Source organism: Jaculus jaculus, chromosome 2 (genome assembly GCF_020740685.1).
Source record: "Jaculus jaculus isolate mJacJac1 chromosome 2, mJacJac1.mat.Y.cur, whole genome shotgun sequence".
In the NCBI taxonomy this organism is placed as follows: domain Eukaryota; kingdom Metazoa; phylum Chordata; class Mammalia; order Rodentia; family Dipodidae; genus Jaculus; species Jaculus jaculus.
Window position 1 is genome coordinate 182,975,715 of NC_059103.1, and position 17,298 is coordinate 182,993,012.

The 17,298-nt window shown below is 36.4% G+C and overlaps 1 protein-coding gene across 7 annotated transcripts in view; it reads right to left on the minus strand.

The window, feature by feature from the left end:
* Positions 1 to 17,298, minus strand: part of Csmd3 (CUB and Sushi multiple domains 3) — a 1,124,273-nt gene that overhangs the window by 156,560 nt on the left and 950,415 nt on the right. For all 7 annotated transcript variants that reach the window (XM_045143269.1, XM_045143267.1, XM_045143265.1 and 4 more), the window contains one exon: positions 5,610 to 5,734. In XM_045143269.1, the coding sequence (XP_044999204.1) occupies positions 5,610 to 5,734 (125 nt within the window). The remainder of the gene's footprint in view (positions 1 to 5,609; positions 5,735 to 17,298) is intronic.

Consider the following 17,298-nt stretch of genomic DNA (forward strand, 5'->3'; position numbering starts at 1 on the left):
ACCTGTGTTTGAAATTTCCTATCCAGATCCCTATTTACTGTCATGTAGGCCTAGGGATGCTATTAATCTCCCTGTGCCTACAGTAGTTGCATAAATCATTGTAATTTAGGTATCTATTTCACTTATCCATTGTGAAAAATTAAGGTGGTTAATATGCATGAATATCTTAACATAATGTCTCATATATATAAAAGACTGTAGAGCATGTTCGCTGAAAGATCTGGAGAGAGAGAGATTATTTAAAAACTGAATACCAGAAATGTAATTATGTACTTGAAGTTATAATTATAACTTCAGCAGTACACCAATGGTTTCAGAAAACAGAAGAATGGAGTCAAGGTGATGTTACAAGTCTAGCACTGAGTTTGGTGAATGGCAAGTTTCCAGAATACAAAATGAAAAGAAAAATTCAATATCTATTGGGTAATAGTTTAATGCTCATTGCAGTGAGAAGCACTGACTAACCTAAAATGGAAGCTAGAAAGGAAGACACAGATTTCACATGTGGGAAATTAGTGGTTATGTTATATGGACAGTAAGTAAAGGAAATATTCCAGTATAAAGGAAAAAAAATTCTTTAATTATAGAAGTGTATTACAGGAGGTTGAATAACGGTTCCCCCAAACACCAGGTCCTAATATCTGCAACCTGTCAAAATTACCTAATATGGAAAAAAAAAAAAAACTCCTTCCATTGTAATTAATTAGAAGACCTTAGTAGAGAAATAAAATACAGTGAGAACATTGAAAAATACAGATGAGAAGGTAGAATGACCACAGAGACAGAAATTAATGCTGTGGCCAGAAGCCAAATAATGTAAGCCCCTGATAACTGTTGGCAAAGGTAAAAGAGGGATTTTCCAGGACCTAGAAGGGAAGAAGATCACTTACTACTAGCTGGATATCTGTGCAGGAAAGCTGAATACAGACCATAGGCTTCATCTTGAGAGAAAATAATTTTCTATTGCAGTACTTCTTGAGTTCATGGTAATTTGTTACAGCAGCCTCAGGAATCTAACACAATTTAACACTAGGACTCTAGACAAATATAGTTTGACATAATAAAATCATAGAGCATAAAATAGCCAGAAGAACTAGTGGGAAATGCTTTGAGATTTATTATAAGATGTAAGTGAAAGGACTGAGATGCTACAACGATAGAAAGGTAGGTAAGTTATAGCTGCCTGAGGATTTTAAAAGTCTGCTACTGACTCAGCCTCTTGGAAAAGTCTGCATCAAATGGGATTGTCTACCATGGCCGTAGGATGGTTTATGCAGTAATCAATGTCCAGTCATTAAAACCAGGAACTGATCATAAAAATGTTCAAATACGTTTTTACTCAGGAAAATTATATAAACTTAGGATCATTATGTAATCAACATTTTTTTCATGATTGATCAAATGAACATTTGTCTTTTACGTTCACAGTGGCTTGAATCAGATGATCCTCATAAAATCATGTGTTATAAATGCTTGGTCACTTGCTAATGGTAATTTGGGAGGGGAGCCTTGATGGAGGAGAAGTGCTGTTGGGGGTAGGCTTGGGGGTGTTACAACCATCACCTCCCTTGGCAGAGTTCAGTTCACTCTCTTGCTGCAATTTTCCACCTGCTCTGGCAGAGGTGATGTCCAATCTCTGCATATGCCATACTTCCCTCTACTGTCATGGAGAATTTTCTGTAGACTGTAAGCCAAAATAAAAACTATCCCCTTGTGAGTTGCTTTTGTTTGGATGCTTGGTTCCAGCAACAAAATGTTAACTACAATAATGTTAATGCAATATAATAACACCTTTGGCATTCTCCCTCTGTTACACTCTGCCAAACTAAAGACAAATAAATAAATCCACCCCCCCACAAACAGCAGATCATATTAAGATAACAAAGGATCTATGTGATAAAATTATTTCCACAGTATTCTCATTCACCTAAGTTACTGTTGATTCTCATTATTTTAAATATTTAACTTTTATTCACCATTAGCTGGCATGCTTCATCTTGGATCTGGTTTATTAAATATTTACATAATTCTTAATTCAAATACATAACTGACTCTGCAACATCAAAAAGTAATTATTAGTTAAGCCTTGTGTATTATAAAAGGATAGAAAAATTTTAAATAAAATCATTCATTATATGTATGTGTTTATTGTGAGTTATTTTAATTTAGTTATTTGTCCAAAACCAGCAGCTACATAGGGAGTTATTTTTAAAGTATTTGATATCCCTTTCAGATCTTAAAAATGTCAATAATTTTACATTTAAGAGTTTGATAGATACTACATTAAGTTAAATTTTCTTTCTAAGTGCTTTCATTAAACCAAGCTGCTCCTAAGTGAAAGATGTTTTAGAGTTGTTGATATGTTCAAGTTTGAGTGGAGTTTCCTAGAACGGGTTATAGGCAATGTATCTTTTCACCACCTCATTAGTTCACTGTGCAGTGTTCAAACTCTACTGTTTGTGAATGAAACCATTGGTTATTCCAGAAAATATTTGCTGTGCTTGAGAGATGGCTTAGCAGTTAAGGGGCTTGCCTGCAAAGCCTAACAATGCATGATTGAATCTCCAGGTCCCATGTAAGCTAGACACACATTGACACAAGTGCACAGTGTTGCACATGCGCACAAGAAGGCCCATGCATCTGGAGTTTGAAACAGCTGAAGGCCCATTCTTTCTAACTCTCTCTACTTCTCTCTCTGTCTCTCACCACCCCCCTATAAAATATATATATAAAATTATTTGCTGAACTTAACCTACCAGGCCCTGTGCAAGCTGCTGACCCAGTTTTGAATATTGCTCTAGTGAGCTTACATATTATTAGGTGATAACATGCAAATGTGATTGGTGTTATGATAAAGTTATAAGGAGTGGTGAGAACATGTACATATGAACTTAATCTCTTTTCCAATACACTGAACTTTTCCACAGGAAATACCTTTAAGTTGAGGCAGAAATGTGAAATTATATTAGGCAAAGTAAAGTAAGATACTAGAAAACATTACTGGCAAAGAAAACAATGTATGCAACATCCAGAGGGGAAAAGCCAGCCTTTAGTAGAGATCTGGGACAGCCTGAAGATAACCAGCAAGAAAAGAGAATGGAGTCCACAGTTATATTTAAGTATCAAGGATTCTAAAAGATGGGTGCAATGAAGGTGTTATAAGAAGGAAAATGATTACATCAGACATTAGCATGTATGAGGTTGCTTTATTTGTCATATGAAGAATACACTGGGGCTGGAGAGAAGACTTAATGGTTAAGGTGCTTGCCAGCAAAGTTGAAGGATCAAGGCTTAATTCCCTAGTACCCACATAAAGCCAGATACACAAAGTGGTGCAATTTTTGGAGTTCATTTGCAGTGGCTGGAAGCCTTGGCATACCCATTCTCTCCCTCTCCCTCTCCCTTTCCCTCTCCCTCTCCCTCTCCCTCTCCCAATCTCTCTCTCTCTCTCTCTGTTCTATCTGCCCCTCTCACTTTCTCTCAAATAAATAAAGAAAATAATTTAAGATTTTATTTTTTTAATTTTATTTAAATACTTGAGAGAGGCAGAGATAGATAAATAGATGTGAGAGAGAGAGAGAGAGAGAGAGAGAGAGAGAGAGAGAGGGAGAGAATGAGCACTCTAAGGCCTCCAGCCACTGCAAATGAATTCCAGATGCATGTGCCAACTTGTGTATCTAGCTTATGTGGGTACTGGGGAATCAAACCTGGGCACCTAGGTTTTGCAGGTAAGCACTTTAAGCACTAAGCCATCTCTCTGACCCAAATAAATAAAATAATTTTAAAAAGAATACACTGGAGTAGCAAGAGGACCTGGAATAGCGATGGTTCCATTTGATCTGGAATTGTAATTGTGTAGGTAAAGAAAAATAGCCTGAGTTATTATTTGAGAAACTTGTGAGTCATGTCATATATTTCTACCCAGTGTTAGACAAAAATAAAACTTAAGATTTATGACTCATGCAAATGAATACATGATTATGCTGCCCTGAATTAAGAAAATAATGGTTTGTTTTGTTTTGTTTTGTTGTTTAGTAATCTGATTTTATTTTATGTCATGATCAGCTAGCAATAGTGGCTGTTATCACACAAGAAGAGAATGTGTAGAGAATAGTGTAAATGGAGATGAACAAAGGCCACAGGACCTTAGGACAGTAGCATGTGAATGATGGGTTTACTTGGAAGAAGAGACCTTGAAAAGATGTCAAAGTTAGAGCTACGGATGCTGTGATAACAAAATAGTCAAAGTCAATCTTGGTATCATAGGAACTTAGGCAAAACAGTGGGCTTTGGAAGTGAAGAGAAAGTCAGCTGTGCAGAGCTGTCCTGGCAGAAGAGTGAAAATGATCAAGATGGACATTTGCTTGACACTGAAGCCACAATGCAGTTCATCAAAACCACAGCATGACGATCACAGAAAATTCCTGGCTTTATATTATCAGATGGTGTAAAAATAGACAAGATAATCACTGCATATTAAGGATATTGGATGCTATTAATATTCTAATATGCAAATGAGGTGGTAAACTCTCTGAGAATCTATAGGTACTGTAGATTTCAGTGTGCAACTTAGAACTTAAGCCCTTCTGGGGTCCTCCTTGTATGTAAAAATACAGATTGTATGAATGGTCTTAAAATTGTACAAAATGAATAAGGAAATTACAGTATTAGACAAAGTGTAAGTGCCTGTGGTGGTTTGAATGTAAAATGTCACATATAACCTCATGCATTTGTGGCAAAGCCTTGTACACATTACCCAGCCATTGGGAAGTAGAGCCTTGCTGGAGGAGGTGTGTCACTTGGACTAGCTTTGGAATGCTACAGTCTGGCCCTTCTTGCCAGAACTAGCTTACTCTCTCTTTCTTCACCAGAGCTGTAGAGAAACGACTCCTGGCTATCTGTTCTTGCCTTTTTTTCCATACCACCTACGTTTTCCTAAAAACTGCAAGCCAGAAATACAACCTTTTCTTCCATAGGCTGCTTGTTATCACACAAGAAGAGATAATGAGAACACAACAGCTTGTGGTTGAGACATTATCTATATGCTTCAAAAACTCTGAACATATAAAAAAATTGCAATGCCAGGGCAGTTTGTTGGCACATGTTATTGCTAAAATTTAGATTTGAGTATTAAAGATAGGCTGAAGATTTGACTGTTTTTGCAGCAGTGTTGAGAACTGGCATCTTTAGGAAGCAATGAAGTTCTGATGGCTCTGACCTCACAGGAAGCTGTGATGTTGAGTTTGACAGTTATGCCAAGACCACAGGAAAGAAACGGCCTAGAACTGAAGGCAACATGTAACAATGGGACACGAAAGAGATGTAGATAACCAGGGTCAGTATCAACCAACTGGTCCTCTGAAGTAAAAGTCTTTGAGGCCTCTGATCTCACTACTGTGCGGCCGAATATTTTTTTTTTTTCTGCTTGTCCTATTGTGAATTTTATTTCATTTATTTGCAGATAAAATATAAATGATAAATCACTTTCTATTAAATGAAGTACTGTCACTTAAAATGCATGCTAAAATTTTAGAAATCATATTCTTTATCACATCTAAAATTATTGAGTTAAATTTAATGAACAGAAGAACAAGGTGGAACATGCTCACTTGAATGCCAGCTCCCTCTGGCACTGTGATCTTCCAAATACAGTTCAGATTGTTGTCATAAGGCTCAGGGTATCCAGGAGACAAAATTGTCCCTTTGCGCTTAGTTAAAATTCCCCCACAAGGCACTGGAAGTAAGAGAGTGTGAAAGTAAGTTAATTCTAATACAAAGAGTCAAAAAGAAAAGGTCAGAGATAACATCTCAAATGGATAGTGCTCTTACAAACAAAATTAAATCACACTGTTTATAATTTCTCAGAATGATAAAATCCAAACCATTGAATATACAAAAATAATCAAAGAAAATAATCATTCAGTATTCATATATGATCTTACCTTGGAATATCTAAAAATCATAAAATCAGATCATTAACATATAATTATTATGGTATTTCTAAAAACTTCATCAACTGCATTTGTCTCAAAAGGATTCATATAAGAACATTGTTTGAACTCTTATTTGATGTTACTTGGCTCATTTTTCTTCACAAATCATTTGAGGACATGTAGCATTGTCTAAAAGAAAATGACCATCACAATAATAATTATGTTCTAATTATATTAATACAGTGCACACTATGTGCCAGTTATTCTTCCAAGTGTATGTCAGAGGGCAAGTTCATAGTATCTGTGCTCCAACTTCTTTGAGACCGTGTCTCTTGTTGCTGCAAATTAACTGCCAAACTTCAGTGGAAGGACCGCCAGGCTAACCCACCAGTTTCAGATTCTCATGGCTCCCCCTCACCTTGCCATAACTATTTTGGAATCACAAATGCATGTGCCACTGTGCAATGGATTTTCTCATATTCTAGGAAATTGAATCCAGGCCATCAAGTTTACAAGTGTCTTTAAACTGCCAAATCATTGCCCAGCTCACAGCATATTTGTATTTCAAATTTTATTTAAGTCTTCCTATAGTTAAAAATAAATAAATAAATAAAAAACTCTGTATAAAATCTCACCAGTAGAATGGAAGAGGGAGAGGACAGAATATCTAAGCTAGAAGACCAGGTTGCAGACCTAATGCAGTCCAACAAAGAGAAAGACAAACTTATAGAAAAGTATGAGTGGGAATTTCAAGATATTCGAGACACTATGAAAAGATCCAATATAAGAATCCAGGGCATAGTAGAAAGAAAAGAACTTCATTCCAGAGGCATAGTAGGCGTCTTCAAGAAAATCATAGAAGAAAATTTCCCCCAAATTGGGAAAGAGGTGCCAATGCAGATACAGGAAGCCTTTAGAACCCCAGGCAGACAAAACCAAGAAAGAACCTCTCCTCACCATATTATAATCAAACTTCCAAACACACACACCAAAGAAAAAATATTGAAAGCAGGTAGAGAGAAAAATCAAGTTACCTACAAAAGCAAGCCCATCAGGATTACAGCAGATTATTCAACACAAACTTTTAAAGCCAGAAGGGCTTGGAGTGATATATTCCAAGTTCTGAAAGATAACAACTGTCAACCAAGGTTACTTTATCCTGCAAAGTTATCCATTCAAATAGATGGAGAAATAAAGACATTCCATGACAAAAGCAGGTTAAAGGAGTATTTGAAGACAAAACCAGCTCTACAGAAAATACTTGATAGAATCCTCCATGCTGAACAAAAGGAAAAGCACACATATAAAGAACGTAGAAAAAACAAGCAATACTCAAATACCAGTTAACAGAAGACAGCACAGGTAGAACCAGAAACACACACACACACACACACAAATGGCAAACATAAATACACACCTTTCAATAATATCTCTTAATATCAACAGTCTCAATGCCCCAACGAAAAGACATAGATTTGCAGACTGGGTTAAAAAGCAGGATCCTACAATTTGTTGTCTCCAAGAAACTCACCTTTCTACAAAGTATAGACATTATCTTAGGGTGAAAGGTTGGAAAACGGTGTTTCAAGAAAATGGGCCTAGAAAACAAGCAGGGGTTGCCATCCTAATATCAGACAGGGTAGACTTTAGTCCGACGTTAGTCAAGAAAGATAAGGAAGGTCACTTTATATTGATTAAGGGCACACTCCAACAGGAGGACATTACAATCCTAAACATATATGCACCTAACATGGGGGCTCCCAAATTCGTCAAACAAACACTATTAGAACTAAGGTCACAGATAACACCAAACACATTAGTTGTGGGTGACTTTAACACCCCACTCTCATCAATTGACAGGTCATCCTGGGAAAGAATAAACAGAAAGGCATCTGGACTAAATGAGGTCATAGAAGGAATGGACTTAACAGATATATACAGGACATTTCATCCAAAGGCTGCAGAATATACATTCTTTTCAGCAGCACATGGAACATTCTCTAAAATAGACCATATATTAGGACACAAAGAAATCTTAACAAATTCAGGAAAATTGAAATAATTCCTTGCATTCTATCTGACCACAATGGAATTAAACTACAAATCAGTAGCAAGAAAGGCTATAGAGCATACACAAAATCATGGAAACTAAACAAAACACTACTAAATGATGAATGGGTCAATGAAGAAATCAAAAAGGAAATCAAAAAATTTATAGAGTCAAATGATAATGAGAACACAACATACCAAAATCTCTGGGACACAATGAAGGCAGTTCTAACAGGTAAATTTATAGCCTTAAGTGCCTATATTAAGAATTAGAAAGGTCGCAAGTAAACGACCTAATGCTTTGCCTTAAAGCCTTGGAAAAAGAAGAACAAGGCAAACCAAAAATCAGTAGACGGGAAGAAATAATAAAGATTAGGGCAGAAATTAATGAAATAGAAACAAAAAGAACAATCCAAAGAATTAATGAAACAAAGAGTTGGTTCTATGAAAGGATAAACAAGACTGACAAACCCTTAGCAAATCTGACCAAAAGAAAGAGAGAAGAGACACAAATTAATAAAATCAGGGATGAACAAGGTAACATCACAACAGATTCCAGAGAAATTAAAAAAATCATAGGGACATACTATAAAAGCATATACTCCACAAAGTATGAAAATCTGAAAGAAATGGATGATTTCCTTGATCTATATGACCTACATAAATTAAATCAAAATGAGATTAATCACTTAAATAGACCTATAACAAACATGGAGATCTGAATGGTTATCAATAATCTCCCAACTAAAAAAAGCCCAGGCCTGGATGGATTCACTGCTGAATTTTACCAGACTTTTAAGGAAGAGCTAACACCATTGCTTCTTAAGCTTTTCCAGGAAATAGAAAAAGAAGGAATTGTACCAAACTCCTTCTATGAGGCCAGCATCACCCTGATACCAAAACCAGGCAAAGATAGAACAAAAAAAGAAAATTACAGACCAATATCCCTCATGAACATAGATGCAAAAATTCTCAACAAAATATTGGCAAACAGAATACAAGAGTATATCAAAAAGATCATTCACCCTGCCCAAGTAGGCTTTATGCCAGAGATGCAGGGATGGTTCAACATACGCAAATCTATACATGTAATACATTACATAAACGGGTTGAAGGACAAAAATCACATGATCATCTCATTAGACGCAGAGAAAGCATTTGACAAAATCCAACATCCCTTCATGATAAAAGTACTACAGAGACTGGGAATAGAAGGAACATATCTCAATATAATAAAGGCTATTTATGACAAGCCTACAGACAACATATTACTAAATGGGGAAAAACTGGAAGCCTTTCCACTAAAATCAGGAACAAGACAAGGGTGTCCACTGTCCCCACTTTTATTTAATATAGTTTTGGAAGTCTTAGCTATAGCAATAAGGCAAGAGACACACATAAAAGGGATACAAATTGGAAATGAAGAAATCAAGTTATCATTATTTGCAGATGACATGATTCTATACATAAAGGACCCTAAAGACTCTACTAGCAAGCTGTTAGAGTTGATCAAAACCTACAGCAATGTAGCAGGGTACAAAATAAATACATAGAAATCAGTAGCCTTCATATATGCTAACAACAAACACACAGAGGATGAAATCAGAGAATCACTCCCATTCACAATTGCATAAAAAAAAATAAAGTACCTTGGAATAAACCTAACCAAGGAAGTAAAGAATCTATACAATGAGAACTTTAAAACACTCAAGGAAGAAATTGCAGAAGACACTAGAAAGTGGAGAAACATCCCTTGTTCCCGGATTGGAAGAATCAATATTGTGAAAATGGAAATCTTACCTAAAGCAATCTACACATTTAAGGCAATCCCTATCAAAATTCCAAAGGCTTTCTTCATGGAAATAGAAAAACAATCCAAAAATTCATTTGGAATCACAAAAATCCTCGAATATCTAAAATAATACTGAGCAACAAAAAAGAGGCTGGTGGTATCACCATACCTGATTTTAACCTATACTACAGAGCCATAGTAACAAAAACAGCATGTACTGGCACAAAAACAGACATGTAGATCAGTGGAACAGAATAGAGGACCCAGATGTAAGCCCCAGTAGCTATAGCCACCTGATATTCGATAAAAATGCCAAAAATACTCAGTGGAGAAGAGACAGCCTCTTCAGCAAATGGTGTTTTGAAAACTGGATATATATCTGCAGAAAGCTGAAAATAGATTCTTCTCTCTCGCCATGCACAAGAATTAAGTCCAAATGGATTAAAGACCTTAACATCAGACCGGAAAGTCTGAAACTGCTAGAGGAAAAAGTAGGGGAAACCCTTCAACATATTGGTCTTGGCAAAGACTTTCTGAGTACAACCCCAGTTGCTCAGGCAATAAAACCACAGATTAACCGCTGGGACCTTATGAAATTACAAAGATTTTGCACTGCAAAGGACACAGTGAAAAAAGCAAAGAGGCAACCTACAGAATGGGAAAAAATCTTCGCCAGCTATATATCTGATAGAGGATTAATATCTAGGATATACAAAGAACTCAAAAAGTTAAATAATAAGGAATCAAACAAGCCAATCAAAAAATGGGCTATGGAGCTAAATAGAGAGTTCTCAAAGGAAGAAATACGAATGGCATATAAGCATCTAAAAAAATGTTCTACGTCACTAGTCATCAGGGAAATGCAGATTAAAACTACATTGAGATTCCATCTCACTCCTGTCAGATTGGCCACCATCATGAAAACAAATGATCATAAATGTTGGCAGGGATGTGGAAAAAAAGGAACCCTTCTGCACTGCTGGTGGGAATGGAATCTGGTCCAGCCATTGTGGAAAACAGTGTGGAGGTTCCTAAAACAGCTCGAGATTGATCTACCATATGACCCAGCTATAGCACTCCTAGGCATATATCCAAAGGACTCATCTCTTTTCCTTAGAAGTACGTGCTCAACCATGTTTATTGCTGCTCAATTTATAATAGCTGGGAAATGGAACCAGCCTAGATGTCCCTCAACAGATGAGTGGATAATGAAGATGTGGCACATTTATACAACGGAGTTCTACTCAGCGGTAAAGAAAAATGAAGTTATGAAATTTGCAGAAAAATGGATGGACCTGGAAAGGATTATACTAAGTGAGGTAACCCAGGCCCAGAAAGCCAAGCGCCACATGTTCTCTCTCATATGTGGAACCTAGCTACAGATGACTGGGCTTCTGCGTGAGAATGAAAATACTTAGTAGCAGAGGCCAGTAAGGTAAAAAGGAGACATAAAGGGTAGAGAAAGGAATGGAAGAGGATACTTAATAGGTTGATATTGTATATATGTAATTACAATGATTGTAATGGGGAGGTAATATGATGGAGAATGGAATTTCAAATGGGAAAGTGTGGGGGTGGGGAGGGAGGGAATTACCATGGGATATATTTTATAATCATGGAAAATGTTGATAAAAATTAAAAAAAAATAGAATATAAATTCTCTCCCTTCTATAGGTGAAGAAGCAATCCTTAAGAAGTCAAATGTCTTGCCCAAGGATCACACATTAATGGAGCTGAGATTAGTACCCTGTGGTTCAAAGCCAGAGTCCATGTTCTTCAGCAGGAGGAAGATACCACAGAGAATGCTTGTCTGGTTTTTACTAGAATAACTAGCATAATAACAACTAATATAAGAAAGATCAAGGATACCTTGTAGAATGTGCCCAGTCTACTTCTTGGGACTCTGGTAGTGTTAGCATCACTCTGGTCATGACCTAATTCACTAGCTCTTGGCTACTGCTTTTGAAGTGTTGCTTAAACTCTGACATGCAGACAGATTAATCTCTTACATGCAAGCTTTATTGTTTCCAAAATGCTTTTGTCAACAAGTATATATAGAAAGAGGAATGAATAAAAACTGCAATATTAGTAAATGACAATAGAGAATTGATACATTATGTTTCTTTGCATACAACTGTTATTATTTTCCATATTAATGGCAAGGTGTTATTTTTCTAGTTTTCCAATAAATAAGGATAAAAAATTCCATGTTTTTAAAAGATCTTTAGTATTATTTTTGTGTGTGTGTGTGTGTGTGTGTGTGTGTGTGTGTGTGAAGAGCGTGCCACGGGGTGGGATGGGGACACAGGTCGAGATCAGATGATGTACAGTATAATTGCCCTCTCCTTTCACTTTGATTTTGAGACACGGTATCTCTTGTTTTATTTTGACCACTGAAAAGGCCAGTCTAGATAGCCTGTGAGCTTCTGGACCCTCCTAGTTTTACCTTCCAGTGCCCCAGGCATATTCTGATTAAGGGTGTGCGGTATGTCACCTTGAGTTCAGTTTTATATGTGTGCTAGGGACTGAGTTTAATTCTGTAGGTTTGCAAAGCAAGCACATTAACTATTGAGCCATCTCTCAGCCCCTAAAAACAATAATGTTGAAGAAGTGAACTTCGGGGTCAAAAGAAATGGTTTAGTGGTTAAAAGTGCTTGCCTGCAAAGCCTGCTTTCTGGGTTCAATTCCCTACCAACCAAGTAGAGTCGAAAACAAAGAGTGATGTAAATATCTGGTGTTTGGCTTCAGCATTAAGAGGGTAAGAGACTTTGCCATGTTCATCTGCACACAAACATATACAAATAGATCCAAATAAGTAAACATATAATATTCATAAATAAAGAAATGAATTTCAGTTTTGTGCTGCATCTAAAGCTAAAGACAAGAAGCTAAAGCAAGTACACACACAAACACACACACAAGACTTTTTAATAGACACTAATTTTCTTTTAGAGAAATTCATGAGTTGTGTTTCTATTTTAAATACTTTGGAATTAAACACAAATTCAGCTTAAATTGTTCAGGAAGAATTTAACTTCTTTAAAAATAGGAAAGATTTTGGAGTATACTCAGTGTATAAAGTACCACACAAGCCCAAGGAACAGAGTTTGGATCCCTAGAACCTACAAAAGTCCAAACTCAATAGTGCCAACATCTGTAATTACAATGTTTCTATGGTGAAATGAGAATTGGAGACAGGAGAATCCCCTGAAGATTGTGGCCTATGCTGGAAAACAAAGCAGCCAATAAGAAACCCTATTTTAAACAAGGTTTATGTGAGGACCAAAACCCAAAATTGTCTCTTGACCTTCACAACGTACAGTGGCCCATGTGTACTGTAAATTCACACACACACACACACACACACACACACACACACACACACACACACACATTATTCTGGCCCTGTCACATCTATGGACACATAACATGCTTTTAACTGTTTCATCCTTGCTCAGCTCCCCCAGGAAGTGCCTCATAGTTTCTATTCTGCCAAATGCATTGTACCATGCTTCCATTGTATTAATTTCTTTTCCTCATTAAAACAGACTTAAAATAGAGAAGATAGTCATCTTATTTAGAACTTTTTACAGTAGTATTGTGAATGAAACTCTCCTATTCCTTACATTGTAGATTTTCCTACCATGCCATTCATGCTTATTCCCTCTTCTTCTCTGCTCTTCTCTCTTTCATTTATATTACCTAAGTTTATGTTCTCACCACCATGTTGAAATGGTCATGGGAAAGTCACCAACACACTATTATAGAATGATAAATACTTCATTTATATTTTACTCAATTTATGAGCAATTATCTTCCACTTATGTTTTTCTATCATTGACCATCAGGTTAGCACACTCTGCTGGTCTTCTTCTATATCAGTAATCACAGTTATACAATTCTTTTGAGAGCTTATTTCTCTCCTTCTGATCATATAAAACATGAAATACTATGTTTGTTGGATATAGGCTATTTTCTTTTTCAAATAACCACACTTCAGAGATTACATACATTTCATTTCCCCTGTAACTGCTAAGTGTTTATCGCTGCTATAATTATTTTCCTCATGAGTTGTGTGTAGTTTAATAAGTATCTCAAATTAACATAGCCAAACAAATGCTATTGATATTCTTGTTCAAAGTTTTCTCTACACTACAATATATGTTAACAACATTCATGTTATATTACCAGATCATATAATCAAGATGCATCTTGGCTTTTCTTAATTGCTTTCAATTATTATTTCTGTCTAAACCCAATCTATCAGGAAACCCTGGTATATCTCTTTAAAATATATGTCCTCAAGCTTACCAGTGTTATTGCTTTGACCTTGACCTTCCTAACTAAATCACCACTGCCTTCCCTTTCTACTACTATGATTAAGTGTTTTGGCAGCCTTATGACTATTAATCCAAAACTATTATACTAACTACAAGTGATTTTTCCAGAACTATACTTAGATACCATTACTTGGCACTCAATAAATTCCAGTACTACTTATAACATAACTTGGCCTCTCAGGCTTCCTAAGACTTGCTCTCTGCTCTGCCAGTTTGAGTGACCTCTGTTCACTGTGTTCATGAACACTATGCTTCTTGGGCTTTAGTGTGATGTGTGAATCTCACTACCCCTCACAAGCCATATACTTTTGCCATCACCAAGGCTTTTATACCTTCTTGCCTTTATTCATATAATTCAGAAAGACAACCTGTATGCATTTAATCTCTCAGCCTTTAATGTACTTTATTCATAGATGTTACTATGACTTTAAATAAGGGAATACTCTTATGTTTACAGCTCCCTCTGAAAGGAAGACACCAAAAAGCAAGTGTATTTTATTCAAATCAGTGTCTTTGACACTTCTTAATCACTCACTAAATGCTTGTTGGCTGATTTGTAGAAAAGACTGGGTATATACCTTGTCCTGTTGACAGTGAGTCAGGTAGCTTTGTTACGTATTTGATGGTGATTGTGGCCCTGAAAGTAAAAGTACAGAATTCTCTGGGCCCATCTTTGCAGTCTCCACTTTGCTAAATATCAAAGTATGATCTGACTTCTTTTCTCCTCTCCAGATCCATGTTTCTGCAAACTACCTGAGGCCCCTTTCCTAGCATTTAAATCTGTCCTGACATTGTTGTTGGTCAAGGTTAGCCCCCAAAATTGTGCATCATGGCTAGCTTCTTCCTGAGACAGACTCTAGCCAAGACCATTCAGCTATCTCTCAAGGGAGCCCAAAGTATATATCTTACATTTATTTATATCTTGGCTTCTTTCCAAAATAATTTAGCTGGGCATAGTGGTGCATGCCTTTAATCCTAGCATGTGAGAGGCAGAGGTAGAAGGATCACTGTGAATTTGAGGCCAGCCTGAGACTACATAGTGAATTCCATGTCAGCCTGGGTTAGAGCGAGACTCTGCTCAAAAAATAAAATAATAATAATATACATATAACTTCATCATATAAGTCTCCAGGTATTTTCCTAATAAACAAATTTGCCAAAATTAAAGTTCAATTATTTTTAGTTTTCTACACAAAAAAACTAATACTATCCTCAAAGACTGCCATCTATAGAATGTTTTAAGTTTCAATTTCAGTATGTTTGTTAACCTAACACATCCTGTTTATTTTTTTAACTACTTAAAAACATGTTTTATTTGTTTATTCATGAGAGAGAGAGAGAGAGAGAGAGAATGGGCATGCCAGGGACTTTTGCTCCTGCAAATGGACTCCAGACACATGTGCCACATTGTGCACCTGGTTTTATGTGAATTACTGGGGAATGGAACCTGGTTCCTTTGTATGTGCCAGCAATCCTTTACCACTAAGCCATCTCTCCATCTCTATATCCTGCTTTTGAAAAGATAAACCCTTCTTTCCAATTAGTATGAATTAAGAAACAAGTTTTACAAGACCCTTCCTCAAAGGAGGTAGAAAAAGGAAATACCACACAAAAGTTGCCATCTAACATCTGCATGTGACACCTATACTCACACCCATGACAATGCACACACATACAGAGAGAGAGAGAGAGAGTGAGAAAGAGAGAGAGAAAATACAAACATATAAACCAAACCAACCAATAAAAAAAAAAAAAGAAAAAACCTACTAATTTGAGTTCAAGTCATAATTTTGTTCTTATCTGTTAAATGTAGAAGTTTGTTATGAATAAGAGAAATACTGTGTCCATTTCCTGGAGTTGATGTCAGTATTAAATTGTACAGTGCTTCATTTTAATTGTGGTGACTGATATTTACTATTAACTTTAATAAAACTCTCATGGCTTAGTGGATAGATGAACAGATGAGCCAAGGAATGAGAGCTGAGATCCTGTGTATATTTCTTCATCAATTTCCCACTCTAATAAAAGATGAAATAGATAGATGTTTCCATGGAGACACTCCAAGTAAAAGTAATTCTGGATTTGTAGAGGACTTGAACTAGATAAGAGTGATGGGAAAAACAGCTAATTAAAGACTTTCTGCCTAAGGGGGTGTAGCTGTTGGCTTCAGGGGACTTTCAAAGAGACCTCCCACTAACAGAAGTACTTCGGCCTGAGGCTGGGTATTGTCAAAGCTATTAGTGTCTACAGGGGTTATTTGAATGACTGAGTCTCAGGGGCAGGACAGCCTGGAGCTTTTGAGACTGAAAGATTTTAAGAAAGTTGAAGTATAACAAGGTCAAGTTTGAAATTAAAAGCTAGGTCTCCAGGCCTTAATTTTACTATTCACATTCACATTTTCCCAAACTTACTTTTTTTTTTATCAAAATGTCGTTATTTTATTGTAATTTACCTACTACTAGTTCAGTGCCCCAGGTCATTGTTGTTTACAAACTTGCTGTTTGAGTTTTTAAATTCTTTCATTGTTGTCCTCCCTCTCCTTTTTTCTTTTTTTTTTTTTGAGTTGTGTGTATGTGTGTGTTTATGTTTAGAATATGTGTGTGACATATGTATGTATATGCAAATCTTGTAACCCATGCACATGTATACAAAGGCCAGAGGAGAAATTCCATCTGATGTCATTCTCTTACCATTTGTGACAGGTCGCTCTTCAACCTGTTGTCTCTTAGCCACCTACAGCGATTCTCCCTTTTAGCTTCCATCTCCTTCCCCACTGGGGTCATAGTTGTGCTTGGCCATTATGTCGGATTTGTGGAGTCAAACCCAGAAGTAAGCCCCTCATGTTTAAGAGGCAAGTGGTCCTAACATCTGAGTCAAATCCCCAGCCCTGTTAATTTGACCTTTGGACTTCTAATAAATAATGTAGAATGGGATTGGTTGAAGTCAGCAATTTAGTTTCAGTATGTCACTGCAGGCAGAATGCCCTAATACTTTCCTGTTTGTGTTACTATCATAGAACAAACAGAGAAACTTTAGAAAGTGATAAGGACATGAAAATGAACCAATGCAATCAAGATACAAATCATTAGACATGTAGAAGGCTAGCTGTAGGCTCCGATTACACTTACTTGCTGACTTAGGTAAAGATGTTGACTGATCATTATATTGAGAAGGCCGAAAAAAA